Source organism: Daucus carota, chromosome 9 (assembly GCF_001625215.2).
Source record: "Daucus carota subsp. sativus chromosome 9, DH1 v3.0, whole genome shotgun sequence".
NCBI lineage: Eukaryota > Viridiplantae > Streptophyta > Magnoliopsida > Apiales > Apiaceae > Daucus > Daucus carota.
This window is the reverse complement of record NC_030389.2, coordinates 37,389,827-37,413,631: the sequence shown is the minus strand read 5'-3', so window position 1 is coordinate 37,413,631 and position 23,805 is coordinate 37,389,827. Positions and strand designations below refer to the sequence as shown.

The window sequence follows — 23,805 nt, the reverse complement described above, 5'->3', positions numbered from 1 at the left end:
ATTATAAAAAGTTGCTATTTTGGGAATGTATAGAAATGATAGGACATCCAAAAAAAAAAACTGTATAGAATTGATTGTGAGGGAGGGAGTATAAACAGTACAGAAAGGCGAAGACATTATGATTGTTATTTATATTTAAAGGAGTAGCTGAGGTTTATTCAGCCCTAAATCGCCATCTGCAACAAGCTAGAATCATGACACTTTTGCTAGCTCCCGTGGCCAGAAGGTACCCAACATTTTAATTTTGTACTTATTTTTGGAGAATTCTTTTGTTTCAAATTAGTTGTCCATTTCGACTTTGCAGGTTAGAGGGTAAAGTAGCAATAATCGCTGGAGGTACCGGAATCATTGGTGCAGCTACCGCACGTCTATTTGTGCAGCATGGTGCAAAGGTGGTGATTGCTGGTCGCCAAGACCAATTAGGCCAAGCTCTATGCAAAGACCAAGAAGCTCTCTCTTTTGTTCACTGTGATGTTACTAATGAACCGGATGTCGAAAATTTGGTTGATTCCACAATGGCCAAACATGGTAAGCTTGACATTATGTTTGGTAATGCTGGTATTACAGGCTCCCCTGATCCAAGAATTTCAGCAACAGAGTACCAGGATTTTAAGACAGTGTTTGATACTAACGTTTTTGGCGCATTCTTGTGTTCCAAACATGCGGCTAGAGTCATGGCCCCTGTGAGACGAGGCAGCATATTGTTCACTTCAAGTGTGGCATCAGTGGTTCAGGGAGATGTTCCACATGCCTACACGGCTTCAAAGCACGCGGTCTTAGGCCTAACGAAGAGTTTGTGTGTGGAGATGGGGAGGTATGGAGTTCGAGTCAATTGTTTATCTCCATTTGGAGTTATTACTCCAATGCTGATGAAAGGGGTGGGAATTACGGATAAGGGGAAGCTGGAGGAGTTTATAGAAGGTATTTCGAATCTTAAAGGCACGGTGGTGGAGGCAGAGGATGTGGCCGCGGCTGCATTGTACTTGGGAAGCGACGAGGCTAAGTATGTCAGTGGTTTGAATCTTGTCGTCGATGGAGGCTATAGCACTACAAATATTGCTCTCAGAGAGGCCCTTAAGAAGATTTCATCTTAACATCAGATGCTTAAACAGTTCATCTTATGTGTTTTCGATTTGGATAATAATTTAAGCCAAGCCAACTGTCATTTCCATTCATCTCTGTATCTCCTCTCAAATATCATGTTGAAAATGTGTGTTTCACTTATTTTTTATTTTATTTGTACTAGATTTAAACTTGTTTAAATTTAATATTATTTTATTAATATTTTAGTATTAATAGATTAAAATACAATTATATTATATTAACCTATTTATTGCTGATCCAAACTTTTTCTTTTTGGTGCATTAATAATGTTGAGGCAATATAGAGTTTTCTTTTGTTGTTGTTGGAAGTGACTACAAAATGAAGTTTATATCACAATTAAAAAAAGCGGCAATCGGAGTTAGTCGGTGGAATCCAAGAGATAATCGAAGATTAATCGGAATGACTAACCAGACTATTTATAATTTCATATAATCAAAATAGCAAATATTTATATATCACAAACAAAAAACACACGCACATGTATATATATTGCACTCCATGACTCCAAATTCATGCTAGTATAGATAAGATATATGTATGCTTTTCAAAAAAAAAAAAAAAAAAGTGGTAAAGTCTGGAAGTTCATGTGATTAACAAAAATACAACCAGAACACTTTTTTGGCCATCCTTGTGGAACCTTCAAAAAAGAGTGTAGCACAGTGACTAGGAAAACAATGGTTAAGTTGCTTAATACTTCTGCAGGAAGCACATAGTATTGCCTGTTCCTCAGTTTTCGAATAGCAAAATCAGTAGAAATGTCCTGAATAGATAACCAAGTGATTGAGGAGGTGTTGCAGATTCCACGACCAAATGGCGAACCTTAGCTCCCTGTGCTTATTTATATTCATTCTGCACACAGAAATGAGCGATAATTAGATCACATTTATTTTTAATCATATTCAAATCAATTTTGCACTAGAATTTCCAATGAAGAAGCATTGCACAGAACAAAGTCTTCTTAAGCAATTCTTGACAACCACAAATTTTGGACTGATAGGGCAGCTATTTTTATAGAAAACTGGACTGTTTAGTTTTCGTTATTGCATACAAACTACGGAAGTTTGGTATCACGAACTGGAGGTGCCATACTCTTTCTGGAAACATATATCTACAAATATGACAGCAACAATTTATAGTCCCCCATTTACAGAACTCGAGCACAAGTAACACCGGTATTTCAGAGACCAAACAACAGCAAGAGAAGATACACCTAGAACCTGCATAAAGCATCTGAAATCATGGAAGACAGGTTCCTACTAAGAACTCCACAAAACTTTAGAGATACTGAAGACCTTGCACAGTTTATGAAAAAGAATACACTTGCAGTCAATTTCAGTTCCCCTCCATCATTAGTTCTATTGGATTATTTCACAATTTCACCATCTCGTGAACCATGATACACTCACATTACCTTACTTTTTCTCCTCTAGTCTTAAATATTTTCAGGTTGCATTATATATATATACTCTCTGCATAATAGCATCAGTTCTGCAGACCTCTGCAACAAGATTTCTCAGGCAATAATCAGGCAATGCTAACATTAAATCATAAGTTAAAACAGCACAGTACAACAATGTTTAAGTATAAAAATAAATCTGTAACACATTCCATTTCAATAAAAAAAAATAATCAAGCTGAGCAAAAAAATATACGTACATCAAGAAGCTTTTTTTTAAGCTTCCGCTCTCTAATTTGGAAGTGTCTCAGACAAGTTTCTAACATTAGACAAATCACATATAATTATGGACATATGTGGTCAGTAACTAGAATGAAAAAATTACAAGAATTAGAAGTAGTTACTTGCACTTTCTTGATGGAATCCAATCAGCAGTGCATACCAAAGCTTCCACTATATCTGAAAGTAAACAAAAACATGATTCATCAATCACTCTACCATCTATACTAGAAGTTCATTCCGATGCAACGGTTGTAGCCGGAACAGCTAAAACATCTCGCACAATCTTAGAAATTGTTGGAGATCTGCTACTATTTACTGACCACCATGTCAAAATATCAAAAAAAAATTAGTACAAGGATGTGTTTCCTCATCAAGGTACTGATCAAACTCTGACTTTGGAATATAATGGCAGCCAGATTCTCTTTCTCTTTGTCTCCACCTTTTAAAGTCGTTCAATTTGTTCCTTTGTGATGTAGCTTCAGATGCAAAATGATTAGAGATCAATTCATCATATCCGCCATCAATTATTGAACTTTGAGATGAAACAACCCTGCCTCCATACTCGATATAAAGATCAAAGAAAGATGATTTTATTTTTTGGACATGAATATAAGCAAATTCTTCACCATAAAGCTTATCATAATAGTACTCAGTGATATCCATCTTGTACCTAGGGTCGAGAATCACAGCCACTGCTAAACACACACAACATTCATCCCAATACTTAGAGAATTTTGTTCTCATAGGAATAACTATTGCTCGAAGACATTCTTCCATGTGGACCTCCCATTCGGCTAGCTGAATTTTAATCTAACATATATCAAGAAGAAAAAACATCAGCTGTAGGATAAGTAGTTCCACTAAAACGAACATTAGCTTCACTAAATAATTTAAAACAACCATGTATTGTACGCGCAATATTCCAATTTTTACTAGGATTGAGAGCATTTAAGCACAAGTCTTATCATAAATGCTAAACGACCAAAATCAAATGCCTCTTAATACTCAATTGCAGCATCAAGCATTTTAAGACTAGAATCCACCTGTGGCACATCCATTGGAAATTTCTTTTTACCTTGAATCTACAAATGGCTCACAACTTCATCAAATTTTTGCTTTCCACACGGGGACTTTGATAAATATCTTACGGTACCACAAATATTATTTAGAAAGGATTTAATAATAGCCAGCCCATCTTGCACAACAAGATTTAGAATATGTGCCCTACAACGAATATGAAAGAAATCACCACCGCATGGACTTCTATCTGAAAGCCAAGATTTTTAATGTCTAGATGCAATCATTTGACGAAGCATTATCAACTACCATTGAAAACAACTTCTTATCCAAATTCCACTCCATGATTAATTGTGAGATAAATCGAAACAGGGACTCTCCATCATGTGGGTAACTAATATATCTATAGTTCAGGATCTTTTTACTTAACATCCATTCACTATCAATATAATGTACAGTCAAAGCAGCATAAGCGATATTTTGTGAATCAGAAGTCCATATGTAGTGAGCGTGACTTTGCAATCTAGCTCATCAAGCATTTTGTACACAGACCCTTTAATCTCTTCATCTAATTTAATCACATCAGACCTTACAGTAGTTCGAGAATGGAGCCTAAAATCAGGGTTCAAACCACTGCAAAAATTCTCAAAAAACTCATGTTTAGCCATATTAAAGGGATAATTATGTTTGACAACCATCTTTGCGAGATCCTGTCTACTTTTATCTTGGCTAAATTTAAGATTTCAATCTTAGCCGAACCATCTGTCCCTTATCTTATAAATTTTTGCAGTGCACCTTTTTAAATGCATAGCCAAGTGACTAGTTCCTGACGTGCTATCTCCCACAAAAGACTTTTTACAGTGATCACAAATAGCTTTTTCAATCCCATTGGAGTTCTTAACTTTTGTAAAATCCTTCCATACCTCTGATGTTCTTTTCCTCGTCTGTTTCTCCTCTGGCTCATCAACATCAATACAATTTTCAACCGTTTTATTAGTTCCATCATTACCAGCATGAGATGTTATCATATTCAGAAAAGTAAAACAGGTTATAAGCGGTAAGAATTTTCATACAAGAGTTAAAAAACTAATTATGCCAAAAATTGAATGAAAGTTAACATATAAAGAATAAAAGATAAGCATAAAGAACAAACTAGAACATATATATTAATCATGACATAGAAAGAAGACTCATGATATGTGAAAAATAAATAATTACCATTATGATATCAAGCATTTGTAGGGTTGAAGTTCTTCGCAGGAAGTGAAACGTGGTATGTTAATAGGAGAGTGAGAGCCACGTAGGGACTAGGGAGCGCCTGATCCTGATCGCCTATAATAAAATATGATTTAAGGTTATGTCCAGTATTTTAGATATTTTTATTTACGTATAATATACTAATATATTATAATTATAATAAAATATAATATATGTATGTATGTATGTATACAGATATAATGCCGTTAATGGCTGGCCATATCCATTCTTTATCAGAGCGGATCATTATTGGAACGGATTATTAGCAGATCGGAGTTTTTTCAAAAGTATCCATATCCATCTATTTAGTTACGGATCAGATCGGATATCCGATCCATTTACAGGTCTAACCAAGATGGTGGAAAATAACATCATCCTACCCAATTATGAAGATTCAGAAATTAAGAAAGAAAATTAAAATATTGAGCCAAATAGAACAGACAACATTTCTTATATTCTATGGTAATGTACATCCAAACTCCTCCAGTGCATTAAATAACATCAATAGTGCATAATTTCTGCTCAAGAAATGTGTACCTTTTGCAGTTTCCAGAGAAGAACCTATGATAGACATAGCTTCAGCAGGCAAAACATTGTAACTTACATCAATTTGAAGAGTTCAGGGGCCAATACAAGGAGCTACGACATAAATTTGCAGCTCCCACACCTCCGGAATTTTCTCTGCAAAAAAATTAATTATAAACATGTTAAGTTTTGGGCTTGGAGAGGTTGCTTAACTCTTTTATAGATGTCATGAATGTCAGTAAACCTTATATTAATTAAAAGAAGATTCAAACCTTGTGTGAGTTGCTCTTGTGCATCTTGATCCCAATATCATTCAAATAGTCCCCCCCCCCCCCCTGGAGGTCAGACATTGAAAGAAAACACCTAAAAGAATTCATATATAGAATACAGATGAATGTATCAAGTTTCCCCAATTTTGGCATTTAAATCCATGCATAGTTATAAGACCACATGCATCATCTTTCTGTAGATTATTTTTCCTGTAAACAGAAAAAATACCTCTGGTCACAGGCAAGCTCCGAGTTTAGTGATTTAGTCGAGAAAAATTATTTAAGGAATCAAAATCTTTTCCATGTGCTCGACTTTAGGATAACCGAGACTGCACATTACATGCAAAAAGTATGACACGTGATGTCAACATGTGCACTTCTTTGGTTGCCGTGCATTAATAGCTGGTGCAGTTGCAGAGGCTTTCTCACTCTATGACTCAATAATAATAATCATGCTACCATGCACTGGTTTGCATTTTTTGAGGTCACCCTGTTAAAAACTTACAAGTTCGTCTATAGTTATTGTCATAACAGAAATTAGATACCTTAGATTGAGCGCACACAGTAACTTCAAAGTACATATTACTGGGTCTAAATGTAAATGACATGAAGGTTTCCCTTTTAAGTGAGAAAGCCAGCCAAATCTGCATGATATTAACTCAAAGTTGTAATTTGAACTTTAGAAGAACACTAGCACTTTGTGATTGAGATATGTCACTCACATTGTTCTCTGAAAGGTCCAAAACAGCTATATTAGATTAAGCGTTACAGAGTTCATTGAAAACTGTTCTTGCAGAATTCTGTTGTAACCGGCTATTATGAAAATTTGCCAGACCCAAACACCTAACAAGATGAATAACAAACGTTGGTAAATCTGTTGACTATTATAAATTTTGTGGATACACTACAGATTTTATGGCTTTACATGCTTTTTAATTCTGATGGACTCATAAACACATCGGACTCATATTCAGTTCTGATTACAGATCAATTGATAACATTACTAAATGTCTAATGTTTACACTTTACACAGAACATAAAATCTACTGATGAAGCAAGCATATTATGAAAGACAATCTGTTCACCAGCAACAACTAATGGAAAACGGATATCAAGGCATTATATGGAATTTGCCAAGTTAATCAATATTACAAGCTTGAACCAAATAGACATGTAGATTATAGAGGCACTCTTATGTATATTTCAGAAGACCAACCATTTAGACTCTCTGCAGAAACTAAACTGATTTTGGATAATGTCCACAAGGGTATTTTTCTGTAAAATAGTATATAGTATAATGATCTTGGAATTGTTTTATATGAAAAACAATTCATTTTCCTCCGTTTCACTATTGATTAAAAATATAAGGAAAACAATGTTCTGAATCATAAATTTACAACCTGTTAAAAAAAAATAGAAATTGAGAAATACTTTTATCGTCTGAAAGGGACTGTAATGGTATCCATAAGTAGGATGTTAATTATAATTTATTATGAAAAAAGCAATGATGTCACAATTCTACCCTGTTACCATTGCTGTTGCATACTTTCACCACTACGAAATACAGAAGGAAAAGAAAAATGGTAGACACCAAACCAGTACCCAGAACTTGTTACATCATTTCAGACGAACATAAATACCAGTCAATTTCTTGCTAAAATAATTACTGTTTATTAAAAATAGCACTTACTTACTAGTTACTACAGGTCAAGGATTCTAGCCTTGGTGGAGGCAAAAGTGTTCGCAGGTATACATATCTTTTTTAATTGACCTTACCCAAAAAACAAACATTACTAATAATAGTATGAGTGAAAAACAATCTGCGCGTAATTAAGTTAAAAGCATAAGGATTTATTAGAAACAGACATACCTTGCAGATGATGAGAAAGACACCAGTCCTGCAGGTACGGAAATAGAATCAGCTTCAAGTAGTCTAGATGCAACACACCAAAACGTTTAATTCTATGTGTTGGAAGATCTTCCATAAGTAGTGAATCACATATTGCATTGACAAGTCCTGAAGAAAGTATGCAACAGCTTTGACTCAAAATTTTGCATATTCCTTCAACCTATGAGATTCACATGCAACAGAATTTAGATATTCCTTCAACCTTTTAGATTGCACATGCAACAGAATTTATATAAAAATAACATATTTCATTGATGTCGGGAGGCCACAATCTCAACAACTGTATATTTGCTAATTTAAACAGAATGTACAGAGTCTACATAGACACCTTACCTGAAAGAATCAGAAGACTTCATGCCATAGCTGAAGTTTCTTAGCTATTAGACTGAATTTCTTGGCCATCAACATAGCCTGTTAAATATTAACATGGTATCGGATATCTGGTATTAACCCATTAATTAACATCTCAGGAACAGATTTAAAGCCCTATCTACATCACCCCAACGAATATAGCGACCAAGTAAAGCTCTGTATGTCACAGTATTTGGTTCCAGACCTCTATCCATCATTTCACCAAAAAGGCAAATAGCATCTTGAATGTTGTTTGGCCTGCGATGATTTTCAATCAAAGCAGTGTAACACTTTATATCAGGATTCAACCCTATTTCGTTCATCTCCCTCCAAAACGTCAAAGCATTTGCAGGGTCTTTATCAAACTTCTGAGCCTTTTTTAACTTCATATCAGAATGCCCATCAATCAGGACCGTGTAAGTGATGATATCAGGTTTAATTCCCTGCTCTTTCATATCACTAAAAAGATCACAAGCCTGTTTCAGGCAATTTAATCTGCAATAACCATTCAACATGATTGTGTAGTTGATGACATCTGGAAGTACTCCTTCCAAAACCATAGAATTAAATACCCATTGTGCGTTTTTCATATCTTCAGCGCGACATAACTCGGCAATGAGTTTCCCGCAGATCACCTGACAAGGGATACCATCTGAAACCAAAATGTCCTTAAACACCATGAGAGCTTCTCTGGATGCTCCATCTAAACAAAGGTTATCCAGAAGTGTTAAGCAGGACTTCTTGTCCACTATGATACCTCGCCTGGTCAAAGAGACATATAACTTATAAGCATCTCTTGTCATATTTGCATCACAGTACCCATTTATCATTGCAGCAGCATAATTATCTAGCCCCTTGTCTTTCAGACTACGAAAAAATGATTCAGCTTCCTTCACCTTTCCTCCTGCACATAAGCCTTCAATGATTGCATTGCATGTGAAAATTGTAGGTTCTAAGCCCTGAGTTCTCATAAGATCCAAAACACCAAGGGCTTGTCGAACAAGCCCGTTTCTCGATAACCCACCAGCAAGCACATTGTAAGTAACAATATCGGGTTTTATACCCATTTCCATCATTTCTTCAAAAAGATATATGGCTTTACCAGGTTTTTGGTGAAGGAAGTAGGCATTAATTAGAGATGTGTAGTGGACAATATCAGGGACCACAGTGTTTATCTTCATCTCATTGAATAAATCCATAGCTTCTTCTAGCTTTCCCAGTTTGCACAGCTCATGAATCATAGTATTATGAACAACATTATCTAAAACAATTCCTATATCCCTGAAATATATGAACTTGTGCACTGCATCTATAATGAAGCCTGCCCGGCACAAGCATTTAAGGACAAAATTAACAATAACACAGTTAGTCTCAATACCCTTTTTCATCATTTTACCATAAAGTAACAAGGATCTGAAAACATTACCAGCCTCACAATACCCCTGAAGCATGGCCCCATAACAGTATACATCAGGATCAATACCTGCTTCTTCCATATCAAGCAAGACACCCTCGGCTTCTATCATCTTTTTATCATTAACAAATCCACGGATTACAACACAATAAGTGTAAACATCTATAGCTGCCTTACTGCTTATCCATGCCTGCAGTATCTTATATCCTAAATCTGATCCTCCATGCAAACAAAGACCTTCTATACACGTGGAGTAGGTAAAAGCATCAGGCACCACTCCAACTTCCTCCATTTTCTGCAACACATTAACAGCACCCTCCAAATCACCCTTCTGAAAAAGCGCTTTTATCATAATACAATATGAATAAACATTAGGCCTCAACTGAAAACACTCCAAATTTTGAAATACGGCAGCAGCCATATCTCCTTTACCAGCCTCAATCAGCCGATTCATAAGAAAGTTACATGTCAGTATACTTGGCACAAGACCACGACTACTAGCTTTCAAAAGATAATCAGTAGCATCATCAAACCTCTGTAGAACAACATGCACCTTAATCAATGCATCAAGTGCCCGAACCAACGCCTTAGGTCTCTCAGCCTTAAGCTCCTCCACTAACGCATCAAACAATTCCGCCACCCCAAAACCCAAATCCCCAACTTTCGACTCTATAACCTCTAATAAAACAGAATCCACTTCTCCAAACATACCCCAATAACACAAAATCCTGATTATAGCCATATAAGTCCAAACACTATGTCTAAATCCATCTTCTCTTATTCGATAAAAATACGACAATGCAAGACAAGGGCTTCCCCTCAAACTCCTCAAATGTGAAGTAACACCAAAAGTATCCAAAATCAAGTCTTTCTTATTCACTACTTCACACTTACTGAAATTATCACATTCTTCATCAGAACATGAATCAGAAACATCAGAACTCAACTGGGCAACAGCAGAAATCAAATTAAATTGTAAAAATTGAAACTTTTTAACAAAATTAGCAGAAACTGACCTGGCAGATAAAACACACATGGAAAATCAAGCTAAAACAGCAAAGGTGCAAACTTTGGCTGCTCTACATCACTGCCAAAAAGATAGAAGTGGGTTTGATAAACCAAGAATTTGGAAAATTAGTTTGAGTATGTATAATCTATGTGAAGCTCAGAAGATTTTCATTAGAGGCTTAAACCTTGGTTTTCACCAGAAAAAGGTTAGGCTGACAGGAGGCTTAAACCTCGGGTTTCAGAGTCCGAATCCATGACCCGTATGACGATAAACATATATTTTTGGCATTACTTTTTTTTGGAATAAAATATTTTTGGCATTACTTATTAATTATGAGAATAATTTATTTATTTTTGGTCAGGTATGAGAATAATATTTAAAGTATGAATAACGAACCTTATTTTAATATTTCCAATTCACTAAAAAGATTCATTAAAAAGATATTCATTAATTTTGATATAAAAAATATTATATGAATTTCGATTTGACTAAAATTTTTGAATTATCAAAATTATTAACAAATCTTGAATTAATATATCAATCGATTAGTTCCGATATATAATTTAATCATTATTATTTTGACATGAAAATTGACAAAATTGCTTGTAATGTTATATTTGCAAGGTTTCAAAACATGTTAAGAAAAGTCTTTTGCAGGAATATCTCTATTTTTTCTATATATTATTATGTGAATATTAAGTGAATAATTTATAAATGGTAAATCAATTAATTATGTAATCATTAGCGTTTATATCTTGTTAATTATAAATTAATGTTCACAAATATAAAAATATAGTTAAATATATGTTTTATATATAATATTTAATATTTATTAAAAAGTGGTTGATAAAAATTATACAAATAAGATAAAAACATGTGTACGAACCTATTCTATTTCCTAGCTAGCATAATACATCTTTTAACAAAAGAAATTTTATTATCAAAACTTGATCATTAATTCTTTTTTTTTTGACAGAAAAACTAGATCAGCAATTCTAGTAATCCTTTTAAAACAAACCTAATTTCTTAAACATAAAATATATTAAAAAATATTCTAAATATTTTTGATTTACTTAAAAAATTCCAATTAATCTCTTATTGAATTTTAAAAATAAATATTGACTATATTTCGATTCAACTAAAAATCTTACGATTTATCATAAATAGTTCTAATAAATCATCGATTAGCCGTAGAAGTAAATTTTTTGTGAAAAACTTAAAAATCCGTCCCTTTTTACATGTACATTTTGTTTTTCGAGAAGTCAAATTGACCAATTTTTGATTAAATAATACAAATTATCTATTCATTATTTTTAAAATCCGAAAATTGTATATTAAAATAGACAAAACAGACTTTTTAATGATATAATTTTTATTATTCTTTTTAATTATATAATATAATCAAAATATAATTAATTTGACTTTAATGGACATATAAAAATGATAGGGAGGTAGTAATTTTGACCAAAGTGATGGAGAATTCTAAGATGGTTAAAACCAGTTGCATGACTGTTTAATTAAACAAGACCATCCAGCTTGATGTTCACAGTATGCAGAAGTACAAAACGAAACACAACTAAAAAGACATTTCATCTCTGCAAGTCTGCAACTCCATAGCCATAAACAGCACTCTAAAACGCAGAATGACCCTGCGCATTCTCGTCTCCAAGCTCTCAAACCTCAAAACCCAAACTAAACCCTCCCACTTCTTCTCCACACTCTCCTCCCCAACCCAATCATTCCGCTCCATCAAATCAATCATCAAATCCCAAAAAGACCCCGAAAAAATTGCGCACCTCTTCACCTCTCCCTCCCCTGTGGCCACTTATCGTCGCCATCGCCCTCTTCTCCGTCTCGCTGTACTCAAATTGTCTCGATTGCAGCGCCCCGAGCTTATCGAGAAGATAATTAACAGTGTGATTGCTAGTTCTAGTGATGATCAGCTCAATTTGGAGTCGTTTTGGACCCACGTTGTGGTTTTGTATGGGGAAGTTGGGATGATTGGGAATGCACACCAGGTGTTTGATAGAATGCTTCACAGAAAAGAGACGTGCCCAGTTTCTGAAAAGGCGGTCTGTGCGATGCTGGAGGCTTATTTGAGTAGTGGGGTTTGTGATTCGAGGTTTCATAAGGTATTTAGTGAGGTCAAGGAGAAGGTGGGGGTTTGCGCGGGAGTGAGGAGTTATAATTTGGTGATGAGGGCGTTTTGTGAGGGGGGCGAGATTGGGTTGGCTAGGAAGTTGGTTGAGAAGATGGGGATGGAGGGGGGTGTTGGGACAGATATTGAGTCTTATAATGTGTTGTTGGGGGCGTATTTGGAGAAAGGGGGGACGAGTGGGTTTGATTGGGCAGTTAATGAGGTTTTGAGTAGGGGGTTGGAGGGGAATTTGGTTACGTATAATTATAGGATAATGTGGTTGTGTAAGACTAAGGAGGTTGTCAAGGCGAGGGATTTGTTGGATGAGATGGTGAAGAAAGGTGTGAAGCCTAATGCAGATAGTTATAATACGATAATATTGTGGTCTTGTAAGGTTGGGGATTTGGAATCGGCTAAGAAGGTTTTGGAGAGGATGGTGAAAGATGGTTATGTTTTGCAGCGGTCGTTAGGGTACTTTATATTGTTGCGGGGAATGGTTGAGGCTGGAGAGTTCGAGCCTGGATTGGATATTTTTAGAGAGAGTTTGAAGAAGAATTGGATTCCTCCATTTGAGACTATGAAGGGTCTGATAATTGGGTTAGTGCAAATGTCAAAAGTGGAGTCTGCCAAACAGGTGGTGGAGGAAACGGGAAAGAAGCTTAGGGGATCTGCTGCAGATTCTTGGAAGAAGCTTGAAGCTACTCTCCCTCCACCCCTGGTGAACAATAGTACCGTATAAAACTGCAGCAGAATCTTCTATCGATCGATTACTGCAAGGTCATCATTAATGTAAGCCATTGTCTTCTTATTGCATCATTATATTGTTCATCCAAGCAAGGGAAGTGCAGATGACAGGAATGAGTTTCAGCTGCAAAGTGCAAACTCTCGGGTTTAGTAGAATGGCGGTGGATCCTAGTAGTTCCTTTTTGAGCGTTGCATTGTAAAGTTTGCATGCTATTCCATTGAATCAGCATAGAAATATTCTAAATGACTGTCAACCTGGTTAGAGATATCAAAAGAATATCGATTCGTGCAGAAGAAAATTCTAGTATAATGTACTAGCTGCACCGTAGCTTGATGCCTTTGACCTACTACGAGGTGCAACAGATAATAGATACTTCTACTTTGCTCGAAGAATTTTAGGTAAAATGGGATGTATGTACTGGCTAATTTTCCTGGTTCGGTTTTTTTTCAAGTTGGGCACAATTCTAGCTTTTATGCACTTTGTTTTGACTCAAAAGTTGATGCAAAATTCTCAACCGTGAAGAGATTGAGTTGCTTTGCTGTACTTAATTATCTTACAGGTCTGTAATTAGAACTATATCAGTATACCATCTTCTCTACGAGATTCATATTTATTCAGAGGACTGTAAATTTTCGATATAGTTATCATCTCTAGCAAAGTCTCATTCCATTGAACAATATACAATAGATACAAACCACTTGTTCTGTCAAATAAGAGGTTCGCTGAAGGCAAATTCAAAGACAAATGAAATGTGAGTACACTTGATGTCTTCGGACATGTTTGGCAGGTCTATTTTGATGAAAATAGAGAGAGATAAAAATTCATATTTATACAAAAATTTAATATTATGTATTTATTGGTGTTTAAAATAAAAAAGTTAAATTATTTATTTTCAGAGAATATATATATATTCAAAAATAAGTGATTTATTGTTGATAATAATGACAAATTTGAAAGGGTCCTAAACTTTTTCTTTGAATAGCAAAGTGTTGCTACTAGTTTGAATATTTTGGTGAAAAATTTTCAATCAGTATAATATATACTGAAATAACTGAACAAAGTGATACCCTAATAAATATTTAGTGAGAATGCACTTTTTATTTTGTATAAATGAAAATATTCAGCTAATTCAATTTGCATAGTGTATGCTAGCATGTCCCAAATTTCTACAATTTGCCGCTTAAAAAGCCAAAAAAAAAAAAAAAAGTGTTTTTCTTGGAAAAAAACAGAAGGAAAAAAAAAGTGTTTTTCTTGGGGAAAAATGTACTATAGACTATAGAGGGGTCAGCTTAAAAAATAAAAAATAAAAAATTCTAATAATTCGAATACTATCGCCTCAGATTTACATCAAATTAGGGCTCCAACACAACATATATCCATAATTAAAAACACAACAAAGATTATTCACTCAGCTGCTGCAAAATTATCTCACCTCCAAGATTTACAACTCCCACCTTCTGGTTAGTCTCTTCTCTTCATCTTCTTCATTACAATCTCTCACATCACTTCACACACACACACATATTAAGCATGTGTTTCATTCTAATCCAGTTTTGTAATGAGCTCTGTTGCTTGTATTTGATGTAATAATCTTGCTGTTAGTCAAGATTCTATGAATTTGTTTGAAAGCTACTATCTTTTTGGCAATCAAGATCTGAAATTGATAATTATGATTTGAATTTTCGATTTTAGCTGATAATTAGTCTTACCCTTGTGTAGTGTTAGACAAATAGATATGAAATTGTATTAAAGATGCTATCTTTTTGAGTTTTTAAGATCCTAAAAAAATATATTTGGAATTTAAAATTTCAGTTTTAGCTGACAATTTGGCCTACCCTTTGTTGGGTTAGACGAGTAGATATGAAATTGTACTATAGATGCTATCTTTTTACCATTTAAGGTTCTAAATATATAATTGGGATTTAAAATTTCAGTTTTAGCTGATAATTTGGCCTACCCTTATGAATTGTGTTAAAGATGCTATCTTTTATTCGTTTAAGAGCTTAAAGATATGATTTGGTTCAATTTTATGCTAGTTGTAGTAGTTTATTTCTGTTGTTAAGTGGGTTCGTTTTCTTGTTGTAGTTTCATGAAATTGAAGCAAAATGGCAAGCTATTCGAATAAAGGAGCCCCGTCAAATGGGTCGGTGTATGTTTGTAATTTACCTTTCGGGACGGATGATAATATGTTAGCTGAACATTTTGGCACAATTGGGGTGCTTAAGGTATGTATTTGAGTGGGTTCTTTTTGTTTTTTTGACACTTTCGTTATGCTGTTGAAGTAGATGTAATAGTGTTATTTTGTGCCTTGTAGAAAGATAAGCGAACTGGTAAGCCGAAGATATGGTTGTACCGAGATAAGGTTACTAATGAGCCAAAGGGAGATGCTACAGTGACATATGAAGATCCTTATGCTGCATCGGCGGCTGTTGAATGGTTTAACAATACGGAGTTTCATGGGGCTACTATTGGCGTTTTCATGGCTGAATCGAAAAAAGATGATAATTCATATAGCGCTGCAGTCCCTGTTGAAGAGATAAGTTTAGGCGGTGAATTTGGTGGTCAAGAAGAGAGTGCAGCTGATAGGAATGGGGGTGGTGGAAGAGGTAGGGGTCGAGGTGATGTCCCAGCTGCAAAGGCTTGGCAACAAGACGGGGACTGGACGTGTCCAAATACAAGGTCTGTGATGTGACATTGGTGAGCAGCTTTTTCTTGTTCTTTCTATCTGTAATTTGTTTATTCCCCTTTGAACTGATAAAATGTTATCTAAATGGTGTGTCATGTATTTATTAATGCCAGCTGTGGAAATGTGAATTTTGCATTTCGTGGTGTGTGCAATCGTTGTGGAAGTGCTCGGCCTTCTGGCCCCTTTGGTGGTGGAGGAGGTAGTGGTCGGGGGAGGGGGCGCAACTCCGAGTCCGGGGGCCCTGGTCGTGGAGTTGCTGCTCCGACCGGTCTCTTTGGTCCTAATGATTGGCCTTGCCCCATGTAAGATATTTTCAATTCATAGAATGTGTTGAGAAGTATTTTGTGTTTTACTTCTCAACCTTATAATTGTGCTTCATGGTAGATAAGCATCAGTTTAACTTGCATACAATTTCATTTAGAGCTGCTTTCAGTGCTGTGCTTTTAAATTTCCATTTCAGGTGTGCCAACATCAACTGGGCAAAGCGTAACAAATGTAATGTTTGCAACACCAATAAACCTGGTACTAATGAGGGTGGTGTCAGGTAATTTACAAGTATATTGGTATACTATTAGTATATGCATCGCACATGTTGACCTTGCATTTTTCAATATCCTTTAAGCATATGTAAATATGTTTAATGTTTATGTCGTTACATCTCGTTCTTGTTTTTTTTTATATACATATATATTTTCTGTGAAATATACAGGTCCTATATTCTTAATAATATTTTGATTTCACATCTGAAGTATTTCAACAGAATTATTGAATCGATATACTTTAAAATATTTTTTATATGCTCTTGATTGAATCAATTGCTCAGCTTATGACCTTCATAAGTGTATCAATGATTTCCATGCAATGATATAAGTAGTCATAATTTGTCAACCTATCTTTAATGCTCCGATGCAATAAGTTCTTCAGCTTATCTATTACTTGTACTTAGGGGTGGTCGTGCTGGAGGTTACAAAGAGCTTGATGAAGAAGAAATAGAGGAAACTAGACGACGCAGGCGGGAAGCTGAAGAAGTATGATCTACTTAAGCTACCAGCAGAAAGAGTTGTATTCAATATTTCATATTGAAACTATGTCTGATTCAATTTCAGGATGATGGTGAAATGTATGACGAGTTTGGAAATTTGAAGAAGAAGTTCCGTGCCAAATTGCAGCAGGCTGAAACTGGACAGGTGCTCCCTGGTACAGGGCGTGCAGGCTGGGAGGTTGAGGATCTAGGTAAGATTTTAACTGTCTCTGTTCCTTGTCGATAGTATAGATCCTTCACAATTTGGACATTTTCATGTCCCGCGCAGCTGTAAAATATCGGAATATGTTGCTGCTTAGCTATCCTCCTGCACTGTCAGATGATTTGGTTCTGCATTTTCTTGGCCAAGTCATATATGTTTTTGCATGACTATAATACTCACAATGTTTGTCGCTCTCATGGAGGTTGTTTTTTCTTAATATGTTTTTACAAATGTCATTTTTGGCAGGTATGAGTGACAGAGATAGGAGGGAAAGAAGCAGAGACAGAGGTAGGGAAAGAGAAAGAGACAGAGGCAGAGATAGAGATGAGAGAGAAACTAACAAACTCAGGGAACCAGAGGATAGAGATAGACGCAGAAGCAGAAGTCGTGAGAGGGACAGGGGAAGAGACAGAGGCCGAGGTTATGATAATGATAGAGACAGAGAATATGGCCGTGACCGGGAGCGCGATCGTGATCGAGAAAGGGAACGTCACCGTTACTGAAGTTGTGGAGAACTTGGTTCATCAAGATAGAGTCTGCAAATGAGTTATATAATTTCGGCTAGTTTTAGCAGAAGGGATGGCATATTTTCAATATTACCAACTTAAAGTGATTTCTATTTGCAACTAAAGGTCTTCTTTTTCATGTAGATTTCTATTTTTTTTGGAGGAACTTGGATATTTCTGCTATAGGTTATGGTGAACTGATGTTGCAGGCATTTTCGTGGGGTAAGCTTTTGCTTAGAAATTCAACTCATTTGGATTGGATTGTGGGTGTTTCTATGTTATGATGTTTTCTTATGATGTCTATTCTCGAGGTATAGTTTGAGCAGTTACCTTTTAAATACTTCACACAGAGTAGTAAGCTGAAGCTTGTTGCTTTATGCTTGTATATCTGGTTTGCTTGTTTGCTGTTTCTTAGAGTAAGCGACAAAGATGGGGTTTCTCCAAGAAACATATAAGAAAGCTCACCACTTCCACTTATGCAACACTATATTCTATCTGCCTGATTAAATTTCATCAGTATCGAAAAACGTTCCTCGGCTTCATTGTCCCTACATATTCTCTCTGACAAAAACAACTCCGTTTTGTTTTTATTTTCTATATACAAACCGCCATTACCTTGTCTATCGAGTTTTAACCATGCCACCATTTGCTATTATTCTCTTTCTACCTTCATAGTACCAGAATCATTCCCACCAAATTCAGTACTTGTAGCAATTTCTTTAATTATAGAAATGTATATGCATTGCCTATCTTGCAAGAATGCGTCAACTGGTATTCAGCTTAGGAATTGCATGTAAGACTGTAAGAGTATCATTGTCACAAGGGAGGGACGAGGGAGGGATTAGCAAGTGTGCTGGATCTTGCTGGCAAAGTTCTAATTTTGTGTGGATCGAGAATCTATTGCATTAGCTAAAGCATTTAACTAGGCTAAAATTGAATTTTATCTGGCTGGAGTATGTTGGTGATGCTCACATTGCTCAGGATAAGGTAGCCCAATGTATTTCAGAACTTTTCTGTACAAACAGAAGATAAGTTCTCGACTTATTTGCTTGTTCCGGATCTCTTTTTCCTTGCAATCAACACATTGACATGCATTTTTCATGTGTCTGATATTTAGTTACAGGCTTGCAGCTAGAGACATACATGTTTAACTAAGTTTTAGGTCTTACGTGATTTATGACATTATACTTCATAGTTAGGAAGTTGAAGCTCGGGCTGGTAGCAGGACCTTTAACATCTATCATCAGGACTTAATTGGTGAAGTCATGGAATAAAGATTAATCGGAGATTAATTGAATTGATCAGAGATCAATCGGATTGATCCGTGATTAATTGGAGATTTATGGGGGTGTATTCGATTGGGATTTTAATGCATTGTTTTTAGTCTATGGATTTTAATGGATTGTATAGGATTTTGATTTTTTGCGGATTCTTGATGAAATGTCGCAGAGTTGATAGGATTTAGGTACAATGCTTCGAAATCCCATTGAATTTGGTGGGATTTCAAAAAACTTAAAATACACTGAAGAATGCCACAAAATCCATCATTTTATGAAATGAAAAAAAATCCATCAGCATTTGAATACCATCAGATTTTAATGGATTTTAAACAATCTCAATTGAATACCATCGGATTTTAAAGCATAATTTAAAATCCCAATTGAATACCACTAGATTTTGTAGCATAGTTTAAAATCCCAATTGAATACCTCAAGATTTTAATGGATTTCAAACAATCTCAATCAAATACCCTCGGATTTCATGAATGCAAAAAAAATGCTTTAAAATCTCAATCCAATACACCCCTCTTAATCAGTTCGGCGAGCTGTGGAATAGGAATTAATCGGTGATTAATCGTGTATATAAAGATACCCACTTGTTAAAATATCCAGAAATGTGTCTTTGGGCGTATCTAACATGCGGAAATTTTATGTTCAGTTTTTATTTAATAACAAAAATAACACATATTTAATTCCTATAAATTGATAATATATGCGATTATTAATTTATGGACACCACCTAATCACCTATTATATGAGTGGTCACAAATCACAATTCACATGTTTGGCATAGTGGCTAATTGGTCTGTACATACTGTCCACTAGGGGTGTTAATGAAACGAATTCGAAACGAATACTATAGTTTTTGTATTTGTATTCGGTTTAAATATACATATTCGGATTTGTATTCGTTTATCATCCGAATAGTTATTTGTATTCGTATTCGTATTCGGTTAAGTTCACGAACTATTCATATTCGTTTAAGGCACTCATTTAAAAGAAAATAACTAAACTGCTGACACGTGACAAAAGTTATGAACTCCCATACTTCACCAATTCAAGCAAACTATAAAAAGTACTAATAATACAGACTACAGTCATTCAACTCAAATAATATAAAATTCAAATTACTGATTGAACAAACATGAATAAACCAGAAAGTGTGACATTTTGTTTCTGATTTGTCGGTCTGTGGCTATAACTAGAAGAGCTCCCCTTACCAGTACATAATCTTATTAAATAAAAATATAATATTTTTCTATATAATATAAAATAATATATATATATATATATAATTTAATTTCCGAATAATTAAACGAATAGCGAATACGAATATTTATCTATTCGAATTTGTATTCGTTAACAAACCGAATATTTTTTAAGATTTGAATTCGTATTTGTATTTGTTAACAAACGAATACGAATAATGTTAAACGAATTCGAATACCGAATATTTCATTAAATATTCGTTTCGTTAACAGCCCTACTGTCCACAGATTAATATATGTGCGTTCAAACCAAACGTCCTTTTATATTTGATACTACTAGTATATAATTGTACTTATTTTTTACCACTCTATAGAAGTATAAATGGACAAATCCAGCTACATGATTGGACACAAGAAATATCAGATCCGAAAATGACGTTGCTCAATCAAATCTGGATCGCATATCTGATTTTTAAGTTTAAATATTTATGGCGCCCCACAACTTTTCAGCAGGAGTAGTGTCATGTTCCCCGAATTCTATCGCAATTTTAGTTAGTGTTTTATTTGTGAATAAGCATTTCATAAGCATTTCATTATTATAATAGGAGAGAAATTATTTATACATTATTAATTAAGATTCGAGGAAAAATTTTGAATAATTTTTGAACACCACCAACGATAAACGTTGATGTGGTATGATTCTTTTAGTGAACCCCTTATAATCACTAATATGCTTTTTCTGCCATATACACATGTGTTCATGTTACATATTAAAATTTAAAAATTCGATTATTTTTGATTAACTCATACTTTTTAATAATTGTGGACTCCCGACTAAAAAGAACCAAACATATAGAATTTACTCTAATACTTAGCATATGCTTATGGGATACACAATAACAAACACTTATTAGGAGTAATATTAAGTACAAGGTCCCGGTTTTTATTTGTTTGTTAAAATTGCCTTATTTTGTAAATACGAAATAAATAGATAAGCATATTTAATTTAAAATTAATCGAATTTCTTATTATTTAATATAGAAAATATATCAATAAAATATATGATTTGTTTTCTATATCTTCATTAAAATATTTATTAAAATCGATATTCTAAAAGCTTATGATCTTTTAAATAATTAAGATTTTTAGGTAAATTCTTAAAAGTATTGATAGGAAAATATCTGATATTCTAAAAGCTAAGTTTCTTTTTCTCTCTAACCGCCTCCCTCTTTTCATTCTCGACGGGGCTTCCATCGGTTTTCCGGTGGAAAGCCCCAAATCTTTCCGTTTGATTGCTAGTTCTTATTGTTCTTGCTTCTTCCATTGATTTTCTTAATAAATCTCCTTCTTCAAGAGGGAAAGTTTCTTAGATCTATATCACGGGAACTTTTGATTTTCGTTCTTATTCGCTTCCAGAGGGCTTTTTGGATTTGTGGGTGGATCGATTATCTCTTACGTGTCGTGGTGCAGATCTAATTGCTTTAGTTTTTAGTTGGATTTTCTCTAGTTTATTTTGATTATAGTTTGATTTCTCTCTTTGGTGAGAGCGTGTGATTTTCTCTCCTCTTTTGTGAGAGTTGGTTTGGATTCATCGATAAAAGCTCTCGGGAATTGCATTTGTGGTTGATAGCTCAAACGGAGTTTTTGAATAAGATGGTGAACACAGAGCAAGGATCTATACATGTACCATCGTCAATTTCAACATCGCTTATTTGTCTCATCTTGGCTATGAAGACAAGCATGTTAATTTTTTCTATATTTGTTCGATTCGATCATTCTTGTAGATGCCGTATGGCTATTATTTAATGAATTATTTTCTTTTCTTAAAAAAAAAAAAAAAAAAGCTAAGTATGATTTATTGAAAAAATCATCAATAAAATTACTGATTTGATTAATGAATTGATTTATTCCAACTCAACATTCCGTACTTTAAAATCATGGAGAAAATAATATACTATTATTCTTAAGTTAGGATACAGATCCAAAATCAATAATTTAAACTTGAAAAGAATAATAAAAAATCGAATTTCGTCGGGACCTCACGTGATTTATAGGCTGTCGGACATGAACGTTACCCTCCAGCTCAACTCGTCCGTAATGATGCGAATCTTTTTCTCCGTGGGCCGGGATCTCGTCTTATTTATTCCACTCTAATACTCCTATTTCTCCGATTCCAGTAGATATTATGATGGGTCTTTCTAAGAACTATGTCTATCTTTCACGTAAAATTTTGATTGGTGTGATTTTTTTATATAGAGGTCATTATAATTGTTAAGATTATCAATAAGGCTGAAACATCTATCAAATTTTTTTTGATAGTGTGCTAAGGACATACATCGGAAAATTCAACTGATTATTTACATGTGTATACTGTTTTTATCTCTCTCATTTTTTTTATAATTAAAATGCAATATAGTTTCATAACTTTTTTTTAGGAAAATATTATATAAAAATTTAAATTTTCATTTTTATTCAGAAAATAAATTCAAAATAATTTATTAAATTATATTATATGAGAATATTAAAATGTGTGTCAGGTCCCGTCGCACAGTATAAACAATGACAGAACGGAGGAAGCATACATTTGTCTACAGGCCTTCTTTGAAAATTAGAAGTTTGAGGCAAAATCAGAGGTTTGAGGTGTTTTAGAGGTTTGACTAATAAAATCTGGTAAAATTAGTGTTTGGTAGTTAGCAGATTGAAGTAGAGGTTTAGATCCAAAAAGCTAATTTTTAAAAAACTACTTTGACGAGTTGTTTGGGTTAGAAGTTTTGGTTTTCTGGTTTGGATCTAAAAAGCTAATTTTAAAACACTAAAATTAGTGTTTGGTTTATACTCCCTCCGTCCCTCCCATTTCTTATCAAATGGGTTGGGTACGGAGGTTAAGAAATATGTATAAAGTAGTGGAAAAGAGGAAGAAAAGTGGGTGAAGTGGTGGGACCCATTGATTTTTATTGTATAAAAAGAAGATAGTGGAGTAAAAGTAGTGTGAAAAAGAAAGAAAAGTGGAGAAGTGGTGGGACCCATTAACTATTTTTGGTAAGTTTTGAAATGTAAAGAATTGGATGGGACACCTCAAAAAAGAAAGTGTAAAGAAATGGGAGGGACGGAGGGATTATATATTTTCCAAAATTTATGTAATATTATTTGAAACAATAGTTGGTAAAATTTATTATTTTTCATCAATTAGTTCTAGAATTTTAGAAAAGTTACTTAGCATTTTATACATCTTAGTTTTGAAAAAACATATTTCCATACATTTTTCTCACCATTTTCTATAAAATGACATTGTATAAATTTTACTGTATAATGCAAAATCGCTATGCACAAAAATAAGTTGATTAAATTTTTTAAATTAAATTAATTAGATTAGATTTGAATTCGATATAATATAATGATATAATTAGAGATTGCTAATTAAAATAATAATTTTAACATAAAAAATGTCACAGTATTGAACAGGACT

General features: G+C 34.3%; 4 protein-coding genes across 13 annotated transcripts; 3 read left to right on the top strand and 1 right to left on the bottom strand.

The window, feature by feature from the left end:
- The first annotated feature begins 127 nt into the window (after positions 1-127).
- Positions 128-1,289, top strand: LOC108201887 (short chain aldehyde dehydrogenase 1). The gene is made up of 2 exons (XM_017370224.2): positions 128-226; positions 305-1,289. The coding sequence occupies exons 1-2, from the start codon at positions 195-197 to the stop codon at positions 1,092-1,094; spliced, it is 822 nt and encodes a 273-aa protein (XP_017225713.1). The 5' UTR covers positions 128-194; the 3' UTR covers positions 1,095-1,289.
- Positions 1,290-1,603: 314 nt separating this feature from the next.
- Positions 1,604-10,767, bottom strand: LOC108200568 (pentatricopeptide repeat-containing protein At2g26790, mitochondrial). Of its 10 annotated transcripts, none has more exons than XM_064084584.1 (10): positions 8,093-10,767; positions 7,721-7,919; positions 6,573-6,693; positions 6,396-6,494; positions 5,854-6,060; positions 5,594-5,737; positions 5,018-5,131; positions 2,905-3,592; positions 2,761-2,819; positions 1,604-1,953 (listed from the first exon to the last, which is right to left on the bottom strand). In XM_064084584.1, the coding sequence occupies exon 1, from the start codon at positions 10,558-10,560 to the stop codon at positions 8,218-8,220; it is 2,343 nt and encodes a 780-aa protein (XP_063940654.1). In that variant the 5' UTR covers positions 10,561-10,767; the 3' UTR covers positions 1,604-1,953; positions 2,761-2,819; positions 2,905-3,592; positions 5,018-5,131; positions 5,594-5,737; positions 5,854-6,060; positions 6,396-6,494; positions 6,573-6,693; positions 7,721-7,919; positions 8,093-8,217. The 10 variants fall into 10 exon arrangements, with proteins under 10 accessions (XP_063940654.1, XP_063940656.1, XP_063940658.1 ...); XM_064084586.1 differs by lacking the exon at positions 2,761-2,819 and having other exon boundaries at positions 2,905-3,343; positions 3,453-3,592; XM_064084588.1 differs by lacking the exon at positions 2,761-2,819 and having other exon boundaries at positions 2,905-3,258; positions 3,453-3,592.
- Positions 10,768-12,176: 1,409 nt separating this feature from the next.
- On the top strand, positions 12,177-13,409 carry LOC108201555 (small ribosomal subunit protein mS86 (rPPR1)). The gene has a single exon (XM_017369846.1). It carries the CDS (start codon positions 12,177-12,179, stop codon positions 13,407-13,409), a length of 1,233 nt encoding a protein of 410 aa, XP_017225335.1.
- A 1,329-nt stretch (positions 13,410-14,738) lies between these two features.
- On the top strand, positions 14,739-18,148 carry LOC108200291 (transcription initiation factor TFIID subunit 15). Its single transcript, XM_017368397.2, has 8 exons — positions 14,739-14,875; positions 15,501-15,640; positions 15,730-16,094; positions 16,215-16,403; positions 16,562-16,645; positions 17,048-17,129; positions 17,208-17,334; positions 17,592-18,148. The coding sequence occupies exons 2-8, from the start codon at positions 15,521-15,523 to the stop codon at positions 17,846-17,848; spliced, it is 1,224 nt and encodes a 407-aa protein (XP_017223886.1). The 5' UTR covers positions 14,739-14,875; positions 15,501-15,520; the 3' UTR covers positions 17,849-18,148.
- The last annotated feature ends 5,657 nt before the right edge of the window (positions 18,149-23,805 follow it).